The sequence below is a fragment of the Mytilus californianus genome, unplaced genomic scaffold (assembly GCF_021869535.1).
Source record: "Mytilus californianus isolate M0D057914Y unplaced genomic scaffold, xbMytCali1.0.p SCAF_3, whole genome shotgun sequence".
NCBI classification, from domain to species: Eukaryota; Metazoa; Mollusca; class Bivalvia; order Mytilida; family Mytilidae; genus Mytilus; species Mytilus californianus.
Genome location: NW_026262679.1, coordinates 56,830,022 through 56,852,239, shown reverse-complemented (window position 1 = coordinate 56,852,239; position 22,218 = coordinate 56,830,022). Strand labels below are relative to the sequence as shown.

Genomic DNA, 22,218 nt, shown 5'->3' with positions numbered 1-22,218 from the left:
CTTTCACTGAAAAATCACTTAGTGAATTTTTCACTGAATCACCCAGTGTGCACTCAACTGTACTTGACAAAGTAGTAATTTTCTTCACCTTTCATTTTTTACTGTGGATTCATTATTATTCGTTAGATACCGATTTTTGTGGATTTCGTGAGTACAGGCCTAGGGAAACTACGAATTTAAATGTTCAATGAATTACAAATGTTCCATAAAAATATATGCTGACTAAAGCAAAACCACGAAATTAATTAACCACGAAAATGGAAGATTTCGTCAATCCACAAGAACTGGATCCCACAAAAATAAATGAATCCATAGTATTTCCAGTAGATTAAGCATTTTTCAAAAATATGTTTTCATCAGTTTTGAATTATTAATCAGGTTTGGGAAGCAAATTCAAAATTCAAAAAGTATTAAAATGAATGCTTCGAGTTGTCTTGAATTTACAGAATTTTAGCTCACTGCTAATGATCTTCAAGATGAAGAACTGCAATCAAAGAACTGTTTTTTTATCTTCAAAATCAAGAACTACAATCAAAGAACTGTTTTTTTCAAAAGTCGTTATAGACTAGCATGTAGGGTGATGTTATTCAAGGTGAACCGTTATTCAGTACAGTTCAAATAAAAACCTGAAGCAATTTTTCAGGCATTTGAAACATGACTTTTAATAATTTCTTTATACATGTACTTGAAAAGGCATATTTTCACGAAAATTTAAATAAAGTTTCCAAAGGGATGAATAAGTTAAATTAGAAAAAAAAATGATTCCATTTTCTACATATTTGTGACATTTCAAGTAAACACATTCATCTATTTCTTTGACTGTTTATATACCATGTATACAAATATCCACAGTTTAGGGAAAATAACTAATTTGGGGAACTAATTCCCATTCGATTGATTGTAACCAGTCTGTACTTACTTTTTTGCAGAATTTCTCTACCAACAGCTGCAAATAAGTTCACTGTTTCATAACTCTATATAAATTTCACTTGCTTTCTGCTAAAATAAAAAAAAAATGCTTAATTATCAAACAGAAAAACACTTCTAGCTAGCTAAAAAAATGAAAACTATCCATAATTACAACAATTAGCACTTAATGACAGTCTGAATACACATCACAGGATAAATCAATTGTTTGTCCATATTATGCTGGTGGCTGTATGTACAAAAATGTAGGTTAGGTATTGAAGCACGATATTAGATTATTGTATGATAAATATGTGACAACATATCATCTTTACACACTTAATGAAAATTTAACTATCAATTTCCTGATATTTTTATATAAGAAAATTGTGTACTGCGGAAAAACTCAAGGTATTTGCAACTTGTTGTCCTTTACAAAACAAAACTTCAATTTAAAAAAAAAAAAAAAAATGGAAGGCCCTTTAGAACTTTACTTTACAACCACATGACAACTAAAATATACTAATATATTCATGAAAAGGAAAATTAGTAACTTTCACATTTTCAAAATAATTATAGCTGAGGAAGCTGCTTCAAAAAGATAAAAAGAGCCTCTAAGAACTGAAGCATTTATTTTTTTCTGGAAAAGAGTTCCACACCACCACAGAATAAATTGTAAAATGTTATTTTGTTCCTTTAGTGTGGTGGGGGTGCAATATGGAACTCTTTGACCAATTTCACAAAAAAATCTTCAGAGAAATGATACTTATAAGTCATGAACATTTCAGTATAACTTACTATGAATATTTATCGTAAGATTTTTTGTGAAAAGAGCCCCTCATCTTTAAATGTCTTAGTTAACCTGTTCCCAAAACACTGGCATTATGTGATCTATGGTTAATTGTAAGCATTTTATATCCAGTGGCAAATATTTCATTCATATTCAGGATATAAAGTTGAGATAGAGACTCCTGGAAAAAACCCAGTTAAAAGCTATCTGAAACTTATGTTTAATAGTCAACTACATTGTGTAACAGTTTTAAAAGATTTGGTTAAGCTGTACTTCCAAAAACCTAAAAAAATGTTAGATAATAAAAAGGCATAGCAACTGAGAAATGAATGTGTACACTGCAAATATATCAAAATCTTAATCTATGTTTCATGGTCAATAATATGACAAGATTTGGATAAACAATACAGAAATTTCCGTAACATTTACAAACTTAAATGTAAAAAGCAAAATTAACTGACAATTCGATGAATAAGGGGATAGCTGAAAAATTCCAGACTCTCTGAGGAGAGGACGCTTTTAAATTCATTATAGACTATGCAAATTAAAAAAAAAATACATATCTATAATTATTTATACAAACTTATCATTTGAATTCGAGGTATAACTTTGAACACTTTTATATTGTTTCCTTCAAGCAGTTAATTTTAAAATATTTTCTATAACTATACAGTTTACTAAAAATTCAATTATGAATATTATTACCACATTTTATAATCTTAAAAATGATTACCTACATAGAAATACATTACACTTTAAAACTATTGACAGGAAATAAATCAGCCATCAATCCATCTGCTGACAAATTCTTACAATACCACAAAATAACACCTTGAGATTTATCTTTACATACAATCTTTCAAGTCTTCAATATTAAATATGCATGGAGGTTATCAGATACAAAATATACCTTGGTTAGTTTAAATCCATCATTTAAACTTCTAACTACTGAATCAAAGGTCAAATACTCCTGTGTGTAATTACAAGGACCAATTTATACACATGGGGAAATTGAAATTTCTCTTGAGATTGATAAGGAAATAATTATTTTAGTTTTTCGTACACATTTTACTACCTCGAAAAACTTTACTAATTTAATAAATATGAAACTGAGAAATAAGAAAATCACTGATTTGAATGTTTTTGATAACCGAAAATTTTATCCAAATTAGAACATCTTGAGAAAAGTCCCCCCTTTCTGGTACCCCATCCATTCACTGAACACTTACTTGAGTGAGATTTGTTGGTCAGGAAGTTTCAAACCATTGACATTTACATATATACAATAAATGTCTCATACACAGTCAGTCAGAGACATGCTTCATTATACATGTGTGTTAATTTAATCACAGGAATTCAAGCAGTAAAATACACATGTATATATTTGACATGTTCTACATTTGCCTTGAGGTGACAATCTTTACAATCGAACCAAATAATTAAGACTTTTGTTCCATTACATTGCTACTATATCTATAGGTTAAATACGGCTTGCTATGATTCAAATAAAGAAAACTGTGTAGGGATAAATTTGATGTCAAGATCGAGTCTTAAACATCTTTTCCCTTTCTTTCAATATTCACTGGCCATCAACATTTAAATTCTGAAAGGATCAAAGGGCTTTAAAACTGTGTGCCAGTGCATTTTGAGAAAACCATTTAAAGAAAAAACATCAGATGCATAATTTCCACCAAATATACCATGGGACAAGCATAACAGGACTTTTTATAAACCTATTTCAAGATAACAATTAATTTGGGTAGAAGCTTGCCCTTACAAGTTACATCGACGAGGACTATGCACTATTCAGCATGTTCAAAACTAATTCTATAACACTGTAACTTCAACTATCTAAAGCAACAAAATGTAACTCAAACACGCACATAAGCCTTTTGTAAATTTGGTGAATAGATATATTATTTAAATATATAAAAACAGATCATTTTTAGGTTATATTTAGAAGTAAAAATCAACCTCAATGTTAAAAAGCTTTAAAATGGGTCATTGATCTAGACTTGTGTGCAGGCAAGACAAAAATGGTATACTTTGCTGTACTTTTTGCCTTATCATGCCTTTTAGGAGTAAGAGCAAGAGACAGGTTTGCCCAGTCAGAATATGACCTGAAATGGTATCTTGCAGTAGACTGTTACCTAGAGAGCTAGCATGTTCAAAATATGGATAATCGTGTCAGTTTAGGACAAAAAGAACTTATATTCATATATGCATATTCTCATCCTTGATATGGTTGAAAATTACCCACTTGACGAAAAACATACTTAAATTCATAAGTACTTTAGTTAATAGTCATCTGATTCATACACAAACTTGTATTTCCAGTTTTGAAGGTCATGTGAAATTTTGGACTGATTTCTGCTTATTGTATCATGCAGTAACACATTTCCTACTTTCAATTAAAAACTAGAGTATCTAAGGAGCCTGTGTCGCTCACCTAGGTCTATGTGCATCTTCAACAATGGATACTCTCCAACCCATTGTGGACTAGAATAGAATTCATGACAAAAATTTCTTCCTTGGTGATCTGAGTTATGTCTTGTATAATTTCAAGGATATCCTGAGAATAAAAATACTGCAGGATTATTTTCTGCAAGGGTAGTCTTGCTGATCATTTTGACTTATTTAAGTTTCTATCTATCTAATATAGTTTTTTAGACTGTAGGAAACAACACAAAACTAAAGGCTCTCAAGAGCCTGTGTTGCTCACCTGTATTTACTGATGCTTTGGAAATCATGTAAAATAAGGTTAAAATCATAATTAATAGTATTAGATATTAGACATTATAATGATATCTAAGATAATAACAAATAATAAAATGCTCCACAGGGCGCAGCTTGATACGACCGCAGAGGTCGAACCCTGAACAGTTGGGGCAAGTATGGACACAACATTCAAGCTTGATACAGCTCTGAATTTGGATTGTGATTAAATATTTGACACAGCATAGGTTTCTGACACAGAATGAATGTGGTCTAAGAACTTAAAAATTTTAAATTGGACATTCACCTATTATGGTCCAATATCCAAAATCTAAATACATGGTTAGATTCAGCATATCAAAGAACCCCAAGAATTCAATTTTTGATGAAATCAAACAAAGTTTAATTTTGGACCCTTTTGATCTCAATGTGGACAAAGTTGATAACGGGGCCCAAAAATCAAAAATCTAAATACATGGTTAGATTCAGCATATCAAAGAACCCCATATATTCAATTTTTGTTGAAATCAAACAAAGTTTAATTTTGGACCCCGATTTGGACCAACTTGAAAACTGGGCCCATAATCAAAAATCTAAATACATGTTTAGATTCAGCATATCAAAGAACCCTAAAAATTCAATTTTTGTTAAAATCAAACTAAGTTTAATTTTGGACCCTTTGGACGTTTATGTAGACCAATTTGAAAACGGAACCAAAAATTAAGAATCTAAATACACGGTTAGATTCGGCATATCAAAGAACCCCAATAATTCAATTTTTGATGAAATCAAACAAAGTTTAATTTTGGTCCTTTGGACCTCAATGTGGACCAATTTAAAAATGGGGCCCAAAATCCAAAAACTTAATACACGGTTAGATTCAGCATATTAAAGAACCCCAAGAATTCAAGAATAAAACCCCATTGAAATTGATCAAGAAATAAGCAATTTATAGGAAGTATCTTCTTTTGCACAATACTGTGCAATTGAATATTTCTTGTTATTGCGCAATACTGTACAATTGACAATTTCTTGCTATTGCGCAATATTGTGCTATTGGATATTTCTTGCTATTGCGCAATACTGTGCAATTGAAGATTTCTTGCTATTGCGCAATACTGTGCAATTGAAGATTTCTTGCTATTGTGCAATACTGTGCAATTGAAAATTTCTTGCTATTGTACAATACTTATTATATAATAATTTACACATCCTGTTTGGTGTGTATCTCCTACCATATCATTATTATTTGCTTTTAAATATAAATAATCAGAAATAACCAACTTAAAATGGAAAATTTTAAAAGAAAAAAAAAGGAAAAAAAGAAGAAAAAAAAAATCCCCCCCCCCCAAATTTTTTGAACCCCCTTATGATTCATCACCCCCAAACTCAATCCCAGCCTTTCCTTTGTGGTATGGTACCTTGCAGTACAATTTCAGAGAGATCCATACACTTGAACACAAGTTATTGTCTGGAAACTAGAAAAATGCTTATTTTTGGCCTCTTTTTGGCCCCCCAATTCCTAAACGTTTCGGGGAATTACCCCCAAACTCAATTCCTTTGTGATATGGAACCTTGTAGTACAATTTCAGAAAATATCCAAACACTTACACACAAGTTATTGTCATGAAACTAGAAAAATGCTTGTTTTTTGCCCCTTTTTTTTGGCCCCTAATTCCTAAAATTTTGAGGCAATTACCCCCAAAATCAATTACAGCCTTCCCTTTGTGATATGGAACCTTGTGGTACAATGTCAGAGAGATCCATACACTTACACACAAGTTATTGTCTGGAAGTTACAAAAATGCTTATTTTTGGCCCCTAATTCCTTAACTGTTGGTACTATAACCCCCAAAATCAATCCCAACCTTCCTTTCGTGGTATTGAACCTTATGGTAAAATTTCATGGAGATCCATTCACTTAAACTAAAGTTAGAGTGCAAAATCCAATGTGTCTTCGGACGACAACGACGCCAACGTCATACCAATATTCGACCAAAAAATTTTCAATTTTTGCGGTCGTATAAAAACTAAAATTTCTGTAAAATTACTAACTCAGGGGCAGCAACCCAACAACGGGTTGTCTGATTCGTCTGAAAATTTCAGGGCAGATAAATCTAAATCTGATGAACATTTTTGCCACCTGTCAGTGTGATTATGGCCAAGTATGGTTAAATTTGTCTCAGTAGTTTCAATTTTTTATTTTAATATTCAACTTTTTTCAAAATGTAAAAAAAAAATGTTTTTTGTGCTGGTCATTAAACTTTTGGCTTTGAGTTATCCTCAAAACCACTAATTCACTTTTATGTTTTAAATGTTGTAATACAAAGTTAACACTTCCGGTAAAAAACAATATGGCGTAAATTTCAAAGATGAATCCTCAATCCATATCCTCGATGTAGAGTTTTGGATAGATTGATTAAAACAAAATGAAGTCACTAAAGTACTAAAACGTTTTTAAAATTAATACTAATTGGCCACAAATACATGTTTATTCACAATCACTACCACAAGCACACAAAGCAGTGCACGGGAGACCCGATTTTCCACATTTAAAACGACCGCGACATCCTTTCTTACATCCACAATATACAAGCTCCTTACAAGATGATGAGGCATCACAAAGAGTTTTTTTGGAAAGGGTTCCCATGGATCCTCATTGTCCCTTCGCCGTCCATTAGCGCCTGGACTTGGTAGCATAAGAGCCAATTCCAAGCTCGTCCCCCTAAACACCCGCCTTAGTATATTGCACGTTTTACATGCTGGAAAAGACTAGTAGACCAAGTTGATAATAGCCTCAATTAGCCTGTCCTTTTGCGCAAATGGTTTTTTTCTTGCTTTGTTAACCCCATCTGATAAGTTTGTGCGATCTTACAGTAAAACCATGGTGATTTAGACTGATCAATCATCATTCTTAATGTTAAAGTCACATCTTTAAATGCCATCAATTTCTCCCACGCAGTCTTTTTCCTTTTCAAGCAAACAGAGAACCGTATCACAACCGGTAAAAACATGGATCACAGTTACTATGTGTGATCACTTATTGCCTAGTGCATTTGAAAGGTCATGGATAGATATTTATCCAAATTTATTTGCCCTCCCAAACACAAGCCATAGTTTGTCTACCCCTATGTCACGGAATAGCGAAACAGTAATGATAGCATCATCAGTAACGACTGTTCGAATCATGTTTCGTTTAAGTCTGTGTTTCACTGCATCAGACACATGCACCATGATTTTAGTGTCAGCCTCTTAATGTGAACATGGTGCTAAACTTGAAACATCATCATGTGGTGGATAAGATAGAACATCCTAGGCATTTGTTGCTACAACTACCATACGCATCCAAGACTTCATCCACACTTGTTACAGTTTCAAGGAGTTTCTTAAGGTAAGGACATGATACCAAATCAGCATACTCGTTAGGAAACACCTTGAAACTGTAACAACAGTGGATGTAGTCTCGGATGCGTACATAGACAATAGCTTGACGGCTGCTACAAGAAGCAAGAGCTAGGGAAAGGGAATACACAGACGAGTCCAGGGTTAAAACAAATTCCTCAAAATTAGCAAAATTTTCTGAGAGATGACGACAATAATAAAGAACTTTTTAGTTTTCATTCACAGCAGCTTGCTCAATAAAATTTTGAGGAAAAGGTAGTTGTAGCAACAAATGCTCAGGATGTTCTGTGTTATCCACCACATAATGATGTTTCAAGTTTAGCACCATGTTCACATGAAGAGGCTGACACTAGACTCATGTTGCATGTGTCTGGTGCAGTGAAACACGGACTTAAATGAGTCATGATTCGAACAGTCGATACTGATGTTACTGTCATTGCTGTTTCGATATTCCATGACATAGGGGCAAACGAACTTTGGCTTGCGTTTGGGAGTGGGAAAAGGTTTAGATATATATCTATCCATTTCAAATGCAATAGGCATTGAGCGATTACACGTTTGCTGGAAAAGGAAAAAAGACTGCGTTGGTGACATGGATGGTGTTTGAAGATGTGACTTTAGCATTTAGAATGATGATTGAACAGCCAACATCACCAGATATGGATTTGATAATTTCATTGATAGAACGATATGTGGTTTTACTGTAAGATCGAACAAACTTATCAGATGGGGTTAACGAAGCAAGAAAGCATCTGTTTTTGGAAGAGGAAAGACTAATTGAGGCTATTCCCACGACTCGGTCTAGACTTTTCCAGCATGTAAAACGTGCAATATACCATGGCAGGTGTGAATGAGTAATAAACTTGGAATTGGTTCCTATGCTAACTAGTCCAGACGCTTATGAATGGTGAAGGGACAAATATGATCCATGGGAACCCTTTTGAACAACTCTTTGTGAGGCCTCTTCATCTTGTCAGGAGCTTGTACATTATGGATGTAAGAAAGGATGCCACGGTCTTTGTAAATGTGAAAAATCAGGTCTCTCTTGCACTGCTTTATGTGCTTGTGGTGGTGATTGAAAATAAACATGTATTTGCGGCCATAAATAAGTAAGTCTAAAGATGTTTTAGTACTTTTAGTGACCTTATTATGTTTAATCAATCTCTTCAAAACTCTACATCGAGGATACAGATTCAGGACTCATCTCTGAAATTTACGCCATATCGTTTTTTTACCGGAAGTGTTAACTTTGTATTAAAACATTTTAAACATAATAGTGAATTAGTAGTTTGAAGATAACTTCAAGCCAAAAGTTTAGTTATCGGCACAAAAACACTTTTTTTACATTTTGAAAAAAAGTTGAATATTAAAATTAAAAGTTGATATTTCTATGTCCGCCATATTGGATATAACCGGAATTAGGGGTTTTAAAGACATATGTCCTATATATTGTATCCATGAGAAGCATCAAAGAAAAGTTCCTGCACAATATAATGATAGTAGCAATACGTTAAAACACATTTCAATAACCCTCCCTAAAAAATACGCTTGTTATAGTACAATCTCCGCCATGTTGTATTTAACCGGAAGTATGACTTTTAAAGTCATATAATCTATATATTATATCCAAAAGTAGCACATAACAAAGGTTTGTGCCAAATATAATGATAGTACCATGATTATAACACCTTTTCACATAATTCAGCCTTCGATATTGGGCTGATTTAAATATAATGTCCGCCATATTGAATTTTACCGGAAGTGGTGTATTTTTTCAGATGCCTCCTTATCTGAAATCAAAGAGTAATACTAGATTAAGCTTTGTGCCCAGTTCCATGCTTGTAGCAGGATGTGCACAATTTTTCACGAAGCCACCGTACTATAAAGGGGTCGACTGACAATTTTGGTCATGATGACTTATTTGTAGATCTTACTTTGCTGAACATTATTGCTGTTTACAGTTTATCTCTATCTATAATGATATTCAAGATAATAACCAAAAACTGCAAAATTTCCTTAAAATTACCAATTCAGGGGCAGCAACCCAACAACAGATTGTCAGATTTGTCTGAAAATTTCAGGGCAGACAGATCTTGACCTGATAATCAGTTTTACCCTGTGTCAGATTTACTCTAAATGCTTTGGTTTCAGAGATATAAGCCAAAATCTACATTTTACCCCTATGTTCTATTTTTAGCCATGGCTGCCATCTTGGTTGGTTGGCGGGGTCATCGGACACATTTTTTAAACAAGATACCCTAATGATGATTGTGGCCAAGTTTGGTTAAATTTGGCCCAGTGGTTTCAGAGGAGAAGATTTTTGTAAAAAGCTAACGACGATGATGCTGACGACGACGACGACGGACTCCAAGTGATGAGAAAAAGCTCACTTGGCCCTTTGGGCCAGGTGAGCTAAAAAATGATAACAATCGTTATTTAAAAAGAGAACAACTCCAATAAGGTTCATCAGACGACTTAAACCATGTTGACTTATTTAAGTTTCTATCTATCAATTAAAGTTTTTCAAATATAAGGCAAACATTTTAAAAGTTTGTAAAATTTTCATTTCAGGGCAATAACTCCTGTAAGTCGTCTGACAGTTTGGAAGTAATGGACAATAGGTAAATCTAATCATTCCAAACATTTTTGACCTTGTCAGATTTTGTCTATTTATAGTGGTTTTCAAGATAATAGACAAAACTTGCATTTTACCCCTACGTTCTATTTTAAGCCATGTCAGCCATCTTGGTTGGCAGGCGGGTCATTGGACACATTTTTTAAACTAGATACCCTTATGATGATTATGGTCAAGTTTTGATATAGTTTCAGAGAAGAAGATTTTTGTAAAAGTTAACGACGACAATGATGGACGCCAAGTGATGAGAAAAAAGCTAACATGACCCTTTCGCCCAGGTGAGCTAAAAAGCAAAGAAAGACATGATTCATGAATAGAAATTTTCTCAACTTATCACTTGTCGTTTAATGTACCACATATATTGAAGATGATGATGATGGATGATAAAGTGCAGTGGCAAGTTCAATGCATATTCAGGGTGAGAACATGTTAATTTGATACCAATGTAAACCTTGTTTTGTACTAGACTGACACATTGAGCCAGATTTTCAAAGTGCAGGTTTACAAGGTAAACAGTTCGCAGGAAGACATGTCAAACTACATGGGACACATTAGTCTCACTCAGAGATTACCAGTCTTTGCTATTACCCTTAAATGCCACATGCTTAGCAGAGAAGAAGCAAATACCAACTTTCAAGTCTTTAGTTTGACCTGGCCAGGGATCAAACCCTCAACCTCCCCCAAGATCACAGGGGCAGTTTATTCCATTTTGATAAAGTGCATTGAAGGAGATTCAGTTAAAAATCACTCTTGGAAGTGAATTTGCACACTGAATGGTGGTGATTTTGAGTGATTCACTCTGAAATCTCCCTATGTAGAATCCATAAGTAAAATATGACAGGGTTATAAATGAGCGTTATCACCATGTCTATCAATCATCTGCAGTGGTCACCCTGTTTAACACAGTGATTCACTCATCACCAGGAAGAGTGATTTTGATCTAATTTACCTTGTACATATCCTAGTTTGCTTAAAACAGAACATACTTGACAAAACATTTTTTTTATAATATAATCTTCTTGGTAGTGATTAAAATCAGAAACAAAATATTAAAGATAAAACAGACAAGGAAGCAGTCAAGGAAGAATTTGAATATTTTAAACTTTGTTGCAAGCTAGATTTTTGAGATTTCTTTATTTGATTATTAAAAAAAAGCTCGCTTAACTTTTTGCATTGTAATAACTGTATCTTTGCTTACAAAAACTAGAAGAAATATGAATTATTGATCAATTTTATTTTCGAGACCCAACTGGTAAAAAGCAGTCAGTAAAATATTCAATTCATAATTTTATCAATTCATATCTTTGCAAAACTTAATCAAAAAATGTGCAAGAACCTTATTTATGGATGGGCAGACTTCAAAAAGGTAAACATCAATGCCAAAAGCTTATGAGTTGGAAGGACTAAAATACAGGTTTTCATCATTCAGTTATTTTTCAAAACACATAAACATTTATTTAACCTGCAAGTTATTTCTATCTTACTATGTATAATTTCATAATAATTTTCATTTCATTTCATCTGATATCAAATGTATCAACTTACCTAAGTTTCATTTCTAGTCAATATGCATAATTTAAATCCCGGTAAAATCTTTCTATAAATTTGCAAAAAAATTAAGTATAAAAGAAAATATATAATAGTAAACAAACCTGTTTTACTTTTACGCTTATCCTTATTACAATTTAAATCCACCGTATATTTCCTTCTTATTATCCATGTGAAACTGATTAGCTTAAATATAACAAAATGCTTTTAAGTAGATTTTCCTCTTTGAACATGTGAACATCTTAATGAGCATTCTATGTATATAATACTACAGACATACACCAGGTCTTTACATGAGGAATTAACTGTGACACCGATAGTCTTGTCTGTTTCTACTTATAATAAACTAAAATATATTTCTTGATCATTTGTATAGTTTTTAATATACTTAACAACTGAAGAAACACAGCACTTATCTTACATTTGCATGTTTGTACTAATTTTTTTTTTTAAATTGAAATTTGTTTAAGCAAGTTTAGCCAATAAAAAGGTGTATGGTGTGTTAAGGGTTTCCTCCTTAAGAAATTAGGGTTGATAGGGGTTGAATTCTTTTATTTTTTGTTAAATTCATTTTTTTACCTCAAGAGTAAATAAGGGATATACTTAAAATTTGTCACCATTCATTAACAAAAGTTCAGATAAAAACTTAAAAGTAGGCAATTTGGGTTATACAAAAAAAATGGTAGGCAAGGAAACTTATACAAAATAATCTTTTATATTGCTTTAATTAATTTAGAGCTAATAGAAAAAAAATTAGAAAGATTTTACATTTTTTTGAAAATATATGGGTCCGTTAGAAATGTAGTAAGAAAAACAGAAAAAAAATTTCTCAATTAAGTTTGGAAAAGATCTTCATCAGGTTATTTTTTTCTTTGAAAAATTGATTTTAGAAATAATTCTATTTAGTAACTTAATTTCCTACGGCTTGTAAATGAATGCTTGTGTTAAGGCTAACCCTACCTACCCTAATTTTTTGCATCTACCATAAAGATTTTTTTTTAATTTTTTAAACAAGACCTATTAGTCAGGCTTTTTCCCCTGTTTTATATACAAACCAGTCAAAAAGTAATAAAAAAATTAAATTATTTTCATACCTTCCTACCCTATTTTTTTTTTTTTAGGCCTAAATGTCAAAATAATTTGACTGATCCTTTAGACAGTTTAAAATATAAAGCTATTTGATATAAAGATAACAGCATCTTCACTAGCCAATGGTTACAATCTTCAAGGAGGGGGCAGGATCATAACCCTTGGCTAACAAAGACAAAATAATAGTGGCTGACAGAGCCATTTGATGTTCAATATACCATCTAAGAAGTATACATCTGCTTGGTATGTCACAAATTCTGCAACAATAACACCTACATGTAGCTAAATTCCTAAACTATTTCAGTACATGTACTTCAACAAATGAATGTCAACAGGACAATAACAATCTAATTTAGAGAAAAGCATTTATAACACTAGTTCGAGAAATAATTTGCTAATTTACATATGCTAAAATGTCTCTCATTTGCTTTGTTGATCATTTTGAAAGTTTTTAAGATGGAAGTTTTACTATGCAGCTATCACATAATTTGTCATTATAAATGACCCATGAAAATTAGGTCATGGTCAGATGAACCCTGCCAAACAGACACCTACACTATACAATCATTTAATACACCATTTACAGTTGACCGATTGTTTATAGAATCTGAGAAACAGAACTTAATGACTGGTTAGGGTTAGGGTTAGACCAATGAACCATGAATAATATCAAGGTCAGAGGTTGTTTATAGTATCTGAGAAACAGAACTTACCTGACCAATGAACCATGAATAATATCAAGGTCAGATGAAACCTGCTAGACAGACATGCACTGACTGGTAGTAAGTATCGTCTGCTTACAATTCAGTGCACAGGTTGCAGTTTCAATGCCATCCAATGCATTGTGGATGATTTAGATAAAATAGTCAATTGATGAATAGTGTATGAAAAAACAAAATTCACTCAATGCTTGCAATTGGTTCAAATCCATTCAGTGGTTTCAGAGGACAGGACTTTTTATACCCATAATAGTTTATGCCAATGGAAAGTCAATGTCAAATGATGGTAATACATGCAGTGATATATATATCACAATGAACAATAAAAGTTCAGCTTGTCAGAATGGTGCTTTTTATATTGACTTGCATGAAACACTGAAAATGATTGCCTTACTTCAAGTCTTAAAATCAAAATTTGACAAAAACTAGATATCATTGAGATGGGAACCATCTATGTGGGCCCGCTGTGAATAATGTGTGGTAAAAAATTTGTATCTTTACCATAGGACAAGGGGTTGTCAACTGAAACCAAAGTTTTTGACCTTGATCTTTGACCTAGGAAGTTGTATATACATTATGACATTCCCTCTGGTGTTGATTAATATACATGTCAAGTATAAACTTTGAAATCATAACGGTTCTCAAGATATAGAGCGGACACAATCTTTACCATAGGACATGGGGTTGTCAACTGAAACCAAAGTTTTTGACCTTGACCTTTGACCTAGGAAGTTGTACATACATTATCACACACACTCTCTGGTGTTGGTTAATATACATGTCAAGTATGAACTTTGAAATCATAACGGTTCTCAAGATATAGAGCGGACACAATCTTTACCATAGGACATGGGGTTGTCAACTGAAACCAAAGTTTTTGACCTTGAACTTTGACCTAGGAAGTTGTACATACATTATGACACACCCTCTGGTGTTGGTTAATATACATGTCAAGTATAAAGTATGAAATTATAACGGTTCTCTAGATATAGAGCGGACACAATTTGTTACGGACGGACAGACTGATCACTATAGGGCGACCCGCCATTCGTCGGGGCCCTAATAAAAATAGAAGCAAAATCCACATTACACAAAAATAATCAATCAGCATACCTAGAAGATTCAATTTTCAAGAAATATCATGCTGCAGTCTATATCAAAATTGATGAAATATATGTTATTGCAAGAGTTCAGAAATCTGGAAGTCCAAAGGTCTGGGACTTTTTATGTTCTGTAAGAACCTTTTACTGTTTTGCATAGAATGTCTGATGGGCTTTGACACCTATATACAGCTTGGTTGAATAATAATGATTAAAGTAATTGTTTTAATGCAAAACTTATCTAATACAGAAATGTTGCCATAATTTTTTGTTAAAAATAATGGACATATGAAAATCTGGGACATTTAACCACAGGAAAGATTTTAGAATTCTCATATATTAACTTGGTTGAAACCATGTTCAAATAATTTGAAGTTTCAATTTTTCCTTCAGCTTTGATTTAATGGTACATTACTGCCTCATAATAAAATTGACATAAAATGCATCTAAACATTTCCTATCTTATATCCTTGAGCATCTGTTACACAGGTAATTTGAACATGTTTTTATGATTTTCTATACTATACTATACTATAGTTTACCTGCATACAGATGTATAAGCAAGGTGCTTGGATCATTGAATTTCATCTGAATGAGTCAAAGATTCAAAACGTTTGTTCAGAAATCACTAAATCTATAGATTTTCTCTCTCTCACACAATGGTGCATTCATAAATTATTAAAAAATTATTAATTGCAATTTCTAGACACACCAACATAAATTCTCATTAATAGGTTTCCTTGATTAAAATGATCCATCAACATCCAATTATACATGTGCATGGAATTGCATATATATATATATCAATAAGGAATTGGATGTGAAATTAAACATGGGATTGTCTCCTCTTGTATAATCTATACTTGATTATTTTTTACAAAGATTCATAAGTTTTGAGAATTCTGTAACAATAATATTTTTTCTATTTGATCAAATTTGTATTAAAATGCATTAAAGTTAAAACTAGCAAGCATTTGCTACTGCAAATTTTCAAGACTAGCAGGGTTCTCACTATGGATTTTTGAAGGCAAGTCCAGGGACTTGTAAATATTGGCCATATGAACAAGTCCAACAGTGGGAAGAAGAAATTATATTGCTATATATAATAATTATTTCAGTATCAATAACTAATAGAGTAAGGAAATGACATCAAATTTAAATAATTTTTTTAATTTTGCTACAAAATGATGTTATCACAAAATGGTACACAAAATGGTGTGACATCCATTTTGCTGAACTAGTACACATTTTTATTCGGGGGCCAGCTGAAGCCCGCCTCCAGGTGCGCGATTTTCTCGCTGTGTTGAAGATCCTTTGGTGGTCTTGGGCTGTTTTTTGCTCTTTGGTCTGGTTTTTGTTTCTTTGATACATTCCCTGTTTCCATTCTCAATTTTATTATGTGTGCTCATTGGATATCTTGATGTACAATCTTACAGTTTTGAAAATGACGAGTGCAGACAAATTTTCATGAGTCCAGGACTCATGGACTCGCCTTAGTGAGAACCCTGCCTGGCATATAACATAGGAAATTCAAAATTTCAACTAACAATTAGTCTGTTAACTGCCATAACAGTTTGACAAAGTAATTGATGTTTAAAAAACTTTACGCTCAGACTGAACCTAAATGTTGACGCAGACGAAGACCATGCAAATGATGAAAACATCGAGATTGCTCTGTCTTGCTTTTGCCACATAAACGTTGCAGGCTCAACAAAAAGAGTTAATCACTGTTGAAATCAATGAGTTTTGCTTATACATGTACAAGTAGCCCTTGGTGGAAATGTAATAAAATTATACAAATGGAATTAGCCCTCAACTTTTTTTTCATGTCAAGTTTATAGTAACATATGTGTATGTAATATATATGAGTTAAAATGTCAACATTATCATGATTATCTACAGACATGTATGCATTTACACCATGCTGCCATTACACATTATTAGACATGCATGCATTTACACTGTGCTGTCAATACACATTATTTGATATCCTAGATTCATTACCCTGCATCCTATATAAAATGAATGAGGTCAAATTGATGAAAGACATCTCTTCTTAATTATTTAAAGGAATCATTTAACATTAACCATATTAAACTTCTTGGTGACATTAAACATATATCATATTATAATCAAATCAAATCAAATCAAATCAAATATTTATTATTCCAATCATGGTCCCACAGGGGGCATTTACAATTAACAATTATGATAGTATAAGCAACAAACATGAGACATTGTACAGTATATAACGTGACAGATATTATAATAGACAATGAAAATAGCATTAATAACAAAAATACATTAAAAGTACTCTTGAGTATTCTTTTTTTCCTTCCTTCCTTATGTCCAGCAGTGTAAAAATAAAAAAAAAAGTATTAATAATAAAGTTTGAACAACCTTAAATTACTATCTATAAAGATGGAAATTTGTTCATCTGCAGGAGACACCAAGGGACGGTGCTCTAGGATATACTGTTGATTGCGATAGGCAATAACAGCAATCCTCCCCGTGTCAGAAGCAGATGAACAAAATAAAAAATAAATAGAGAAACTGAATCCGGTCAATAAACAAATAATTTTTTTTTTTTTTTTTTTACCCACAGGGCTTATATATTCTCCCATTGATATATCTTATATAGCAGCAAATCCAATCATAGTTATTGTCCCAATATTTGTAATTTCCACTGATTATTTTTTTCTAATTAATCATAAGCATATCTTCATAACAGTAAGTTTATGAAGTGGTCTAGTATCTACTACCTAAAGTTATTGGCTGTATGAAGCTTAATCTGGAATTTGTATAGTATTGTAAATTTCGTGCTTCTCCCAAAAAGTGATGCCTCTACATTGTATGTCAAACTTTCATACACTACTTTCTGTCTACCTTCTTAATCAAACTAACTCCATTATTCGTTTTTTATTTCATTAATAATAATTCATACTTTTATTGCTTTAAGTCAATCTAAATACATGAAATATTCACTTATTTCAGTGTTGATTGATGAAATCATAAATTTTTTATCACCAGTAAGGAGCTTAATAGATTGGAGATGGAATGTATAATGATATGAATGACGTTCAATACAAAAACCTGGGATATGACTTACATGTAATCTTATATAATGCATTTGCATGAAAAAGATCCCACTGTAATCATGATAACAAGAAACCATTCATTTTTTTTCTTACAGGTTCAACTATTATTTTCAAGATATTTTATAACATGTACCTATTAAAGTTTAGACTTTTATTAATTGCAATGTTTTAATCATGAACAAGAGGCTGTTAAAATAACTGTAAACTGGGTTGGTTAAAATGTTTTCAAGTTATGGAACAAGCTGGAGCCATCTGCCTATCAGCTTGACTTGCAACCTTTAGGTTATATCTAAATTTTGAGTTCGAAAACCCTGTGATTTTCTTTTTAAGGACATATCATTTATTACTGGCAAAAAACAGGGGCTCATTGTAGTTTTTAGGGATCTATTTTCTTTTAAAAAAGACAAGAGGATACCTCTCTGTAACATTTATTTTGGTTGAGAACCAGCCATAGTATATAAACATTATCATAAAATGGTACTAAACTGACTAAAATGTCACGAGAATTTGAGGAAGTTATAGCTTTACAGTATGGACTTTCACATTTCTTTGCTATAAACGAAAGTTGACTTTTCTTAAAAAACAAGGGAGCTTATTCATTAAGCACAATTAAAGTACATTTCAACTTCAGGAATACAAATGTACAACTTTTGTTACTTGTACATGTTGTATTCAAGTTACTTCTATAACAATTTGGTGGGCCTAGATTTGCAAAATGTACAGAACTCTATTCAAAATAAAAGTCCACCATATTGTTATACAAGGAACTTGCATGACTTGCATACAAGATACAAAAATCGTATTTCTGAAGTTGAAATGTACTTTTGTTGATTAAAAGTGACATATATACCTGTACTGTGAAAGTACTTATATTCGTGGGGTACCAATTTTCGTGGTTTTCATGGATGGCTTTATCCTATCAAGGATATAATATAACAACTGTTGTCCAAATCAAGACATGGAAAGATCCCCATGTAGGTTTGACTACGTGGATACAGGAATATAATCTAGAAAATACATTGAATATCAGCAAACATACTTTGAACTATATATTATATACAACTCAAGACAGGATTTTATCCATTTAATCGCTAAAAACTTATACTGTACGACTTTTAAAACTTTTTAGTTCTCATGAAAAATTAGTTTTGTTCAATGAAACTCAAGACTTTCAGTGATGATATGTGATGATGAAGTGTTCATTTACTCCTCATAATTTTCATACAAAAAAAAAAATCATATAGTATAGGGATTTGCTTTTTTATTTCATAAGAATTAATTCTACAATTCAAAGTACATTTGTAGCATTTTATGTAACTGTTTTCTTTTAAGTGACATATTTATGGCCCAATTAACACCTTTGATGAAGGTTAATCTGTTCATCATTTGATCTTGGGTTAATTGGTGTCATCACTTCTGATTACACTGTACAACAATTAAAATGTTTACTTTACAATTTCCTCAAATCGAGACACATTTTGTAAGCATAGATGAATCATTTTATTTCCGAAAGCAATTATTTTACTAAAAAATTCATGAATGTTGTCAGTAATGATTCTAATGAAAGACGAAGAAGTGAAAATGAGCACCTTATTGTGTAACGTCTACAAATCATTATCATCATGATTATAAAACAAACATATGATGATTTTCAAGAATCTTCGTTTCTGATGGCTTCAAAATTTTCACTAGATTTTTTCAGGAAATTGAAATCCACGAATTTAAGAAACCACGAACATATATATTTTGCTCAAACCACAAAATTGATATCCAGGAATAAAGTACTTTCACAGTATATCTAAAAATTATAGAACTGTAAACTCAGAAATTTTTCAATATGTTCATCAATAAAAAAATTTTAAAAATATATGATTATTGGAACAAAGCAAAAAGCAATTCCACATTACAGTGAAAGTTTTTTAACTATTAACAATCAAGTGATACAATCTTCCACATGCGAAAGTCTCTTAGGCATTAAAATTGACCCTTCCCTCACATTAACTAACCAAATTGATTTGATCTGCTCAAATTTTTTTAGGCTATATCTACTTTTAAAGATTAAGAAATTTCTAAATCTAGACTGCAGAAAATTATTCTATAATGGTTATATCTTACCACTTATTGATTATTGTTCTATAGTGTGTAGTAGTTGTAGCAGTGAGGGTTTTAATAGGATATTAAAATTACAAAAGAGAGCCGCTAGTGTAATACTAGAAACAGACCCTTTCCCTCCTTCTGAGCCCTTATTCAAACACTTAAACTGGATGACAGTTGAAAAGAGAATAAAATATCACAAGTTTGTGATGACATTTAAGTGCATCAAAAATTATGCCCCATCATATCTTACTAGCCAGTTTCATTATGTTTCAGACAGAAATCCATACTCCTTGAGAAATGCTGTTCAAGGAAACCTCATACTCCCTAAACCAAAATAGAATTGTTCAAAAAATCTTTTAAGTATTCTGGACCATTTTGTCAATATCGTTACGAAATATTACAAATGTTTATTTTTATTTCTTTCAAATACAAAATAACAGACCATTTACTGAAATCAACCAGTTGAAAAAATATTGAATATTAATTATTTTATCATGTTTATTTTTTCATAACATTTTATGCAGTTGTATTGAACATTATATCATCATACTTGACTTTTATACTAATGTATGCCATGTATATGTTTCCATTTTAGTTTATGCATTTTCTATGATGAGGGCCTCAGGGAAGATTTGTTATATAGCTAACTGTGTAACACTCTTAAAGATAAAGTATTGTTGTTGTTGTTGTTTCCAAAAACTGCACTAGGATAGAATTCTTAAAAATAAAAATTTCCATTCTTGATGATAGCATTATTTGTGTGCAGCATTTTCTGATATCACAGTTATTCATTGTACATTTTTGTCAATTATGCAATCATCGCAATAATCCCATTAATGGATACATGCAAAAAATTTCTGAATTCACAGTATTTATTATCAATATAACATGTATAAGAAAATATACAAAATTGCTTTTGGGATAAAATTAAAGGGCTTCAGGGTTATTAATAGTTTCTTGGGTACTTTCAGGTATTCAGGGTACCAAAATTTCTTCCAGTAAAAACAGCACTGACATGACTGACAGTTGTTTTTCACTTCACTTTTACCAAAATAAAAGTTCTATGCCAAATATTTCATTTGATATAAAATATGCCCATTGCGTCACAGTAGCCTACTTAACTGTACTGAAAAAAAAATGTCCGTAAAACTATTCAACAGTTGCTCTTGAAAAGAAAATAGGGATGCATGTGTACATGTATTATCTTCTTACATTTCTAACTTCAACAAGCTTCCGTGTTCAATATTCTGATTGACATGCCATTTCTTTTTGACAAACAAGTCGTTTGTAAATTCATATTGCAATTTTCATTCATGGCCTTCATCTCTTTTACTTATTTTGTATTTGTACAAACTTACAAAGTAGTTTTAAAACCTGTGAATGTCTTGCCTAGTGACGTCAGTTACCGGAAGTTACAGCGTTTAGCGGAAGTGGATAGCATGAGGCGGAAGCAGGACAAATCGCCCCACTGGCAAATCGCCCCACACCTAATCGCCCCACTTTTTCACCAACTCGCCCCACTTTTAAAAAAATCGCCCCACTTTTTAAAAAATCGCCCCACTTTTGAAAAGGGTTAAATCCCGTTAATATTACTCCTGCCAACTCGCCCCACTTAATGAAAAACGGTAATATCTAGATGAATATATAATTTTCATGTCTGCCAACTCGCCCCACTTAAATGAAAACTAATCTACACAGAATACAAAAAAACGAAAATTTATTTAATTATTATTATTGAAATTAAATGATGTTTCACTTTCTGAAATTATAATTCTAAATATAATTTTCGTATTATTGCAGAATAACTTTATTCTTGTAAGCTTATAGTTATTTGCATAACAATTGAAAAGAAACCTGTTAATTGTATCATAATGCGATATATCATAACAATTGAAGGATTTCAATTAACAGCAGTTTGTTATCATAGCACTTACCGGATTGGTTACTTTTGTCTTTGAATTAAGAATAATTAAACACTAACGAGCAATCAGTGAAAGGCAAAATTTAATGTAACTTTCAAGTAAATATCAAAGAGAATGCCCATTCTTTCATTTACAATAAGCGTGTGGTCGTGTCAACGGTCTAGTCGTGGAAGCAGACAGCTACTGAACTTTCTAAT

The 22,218-nt window shown here is 32.0% G+C and overlaps 1 protein-coding gene across 5 annotated transcripts in view; it reads right to left on the bottom strand.

Annotated features, from left to right (window-relative positions):
• Window positions 1-21,511, bottom strand: part of LOC127733041 (tumor necrosis factor alpha-induced protein 8-like protein 1) — a 29,405-nt gene extending 7,894 nt beyond the window's left edge. The window contains exons 1-2 of one of the 5 annotated variants that reach the window (XM_052242315.1): window positions 21,458-21,511; window positions 920-999 (exon numbers count right to left, since the gene is read on the bottom strand). In XM_052242315.1, the coding sequence (XP_052098275.1) occupies window position 920 (1 nt within the window). In that variant the 5' untranslated portion in view covers window positions 921-999; window positions 21,458-21,511. Of the gene's footprint in view, window positions 1-919; window positions 1,000-2,606; window positions 2,672-12,100; window positions 12,306-21,457 lie in introns of those variants that run through there. The other 4 variants (XM_052242317.1, XM_052242314.1, XM_052242316.1 and 1 more) reach the window with 4 other exon arrangements.
• Window positions 21,512-22,218: the final 707 nt, after the last annotated feature.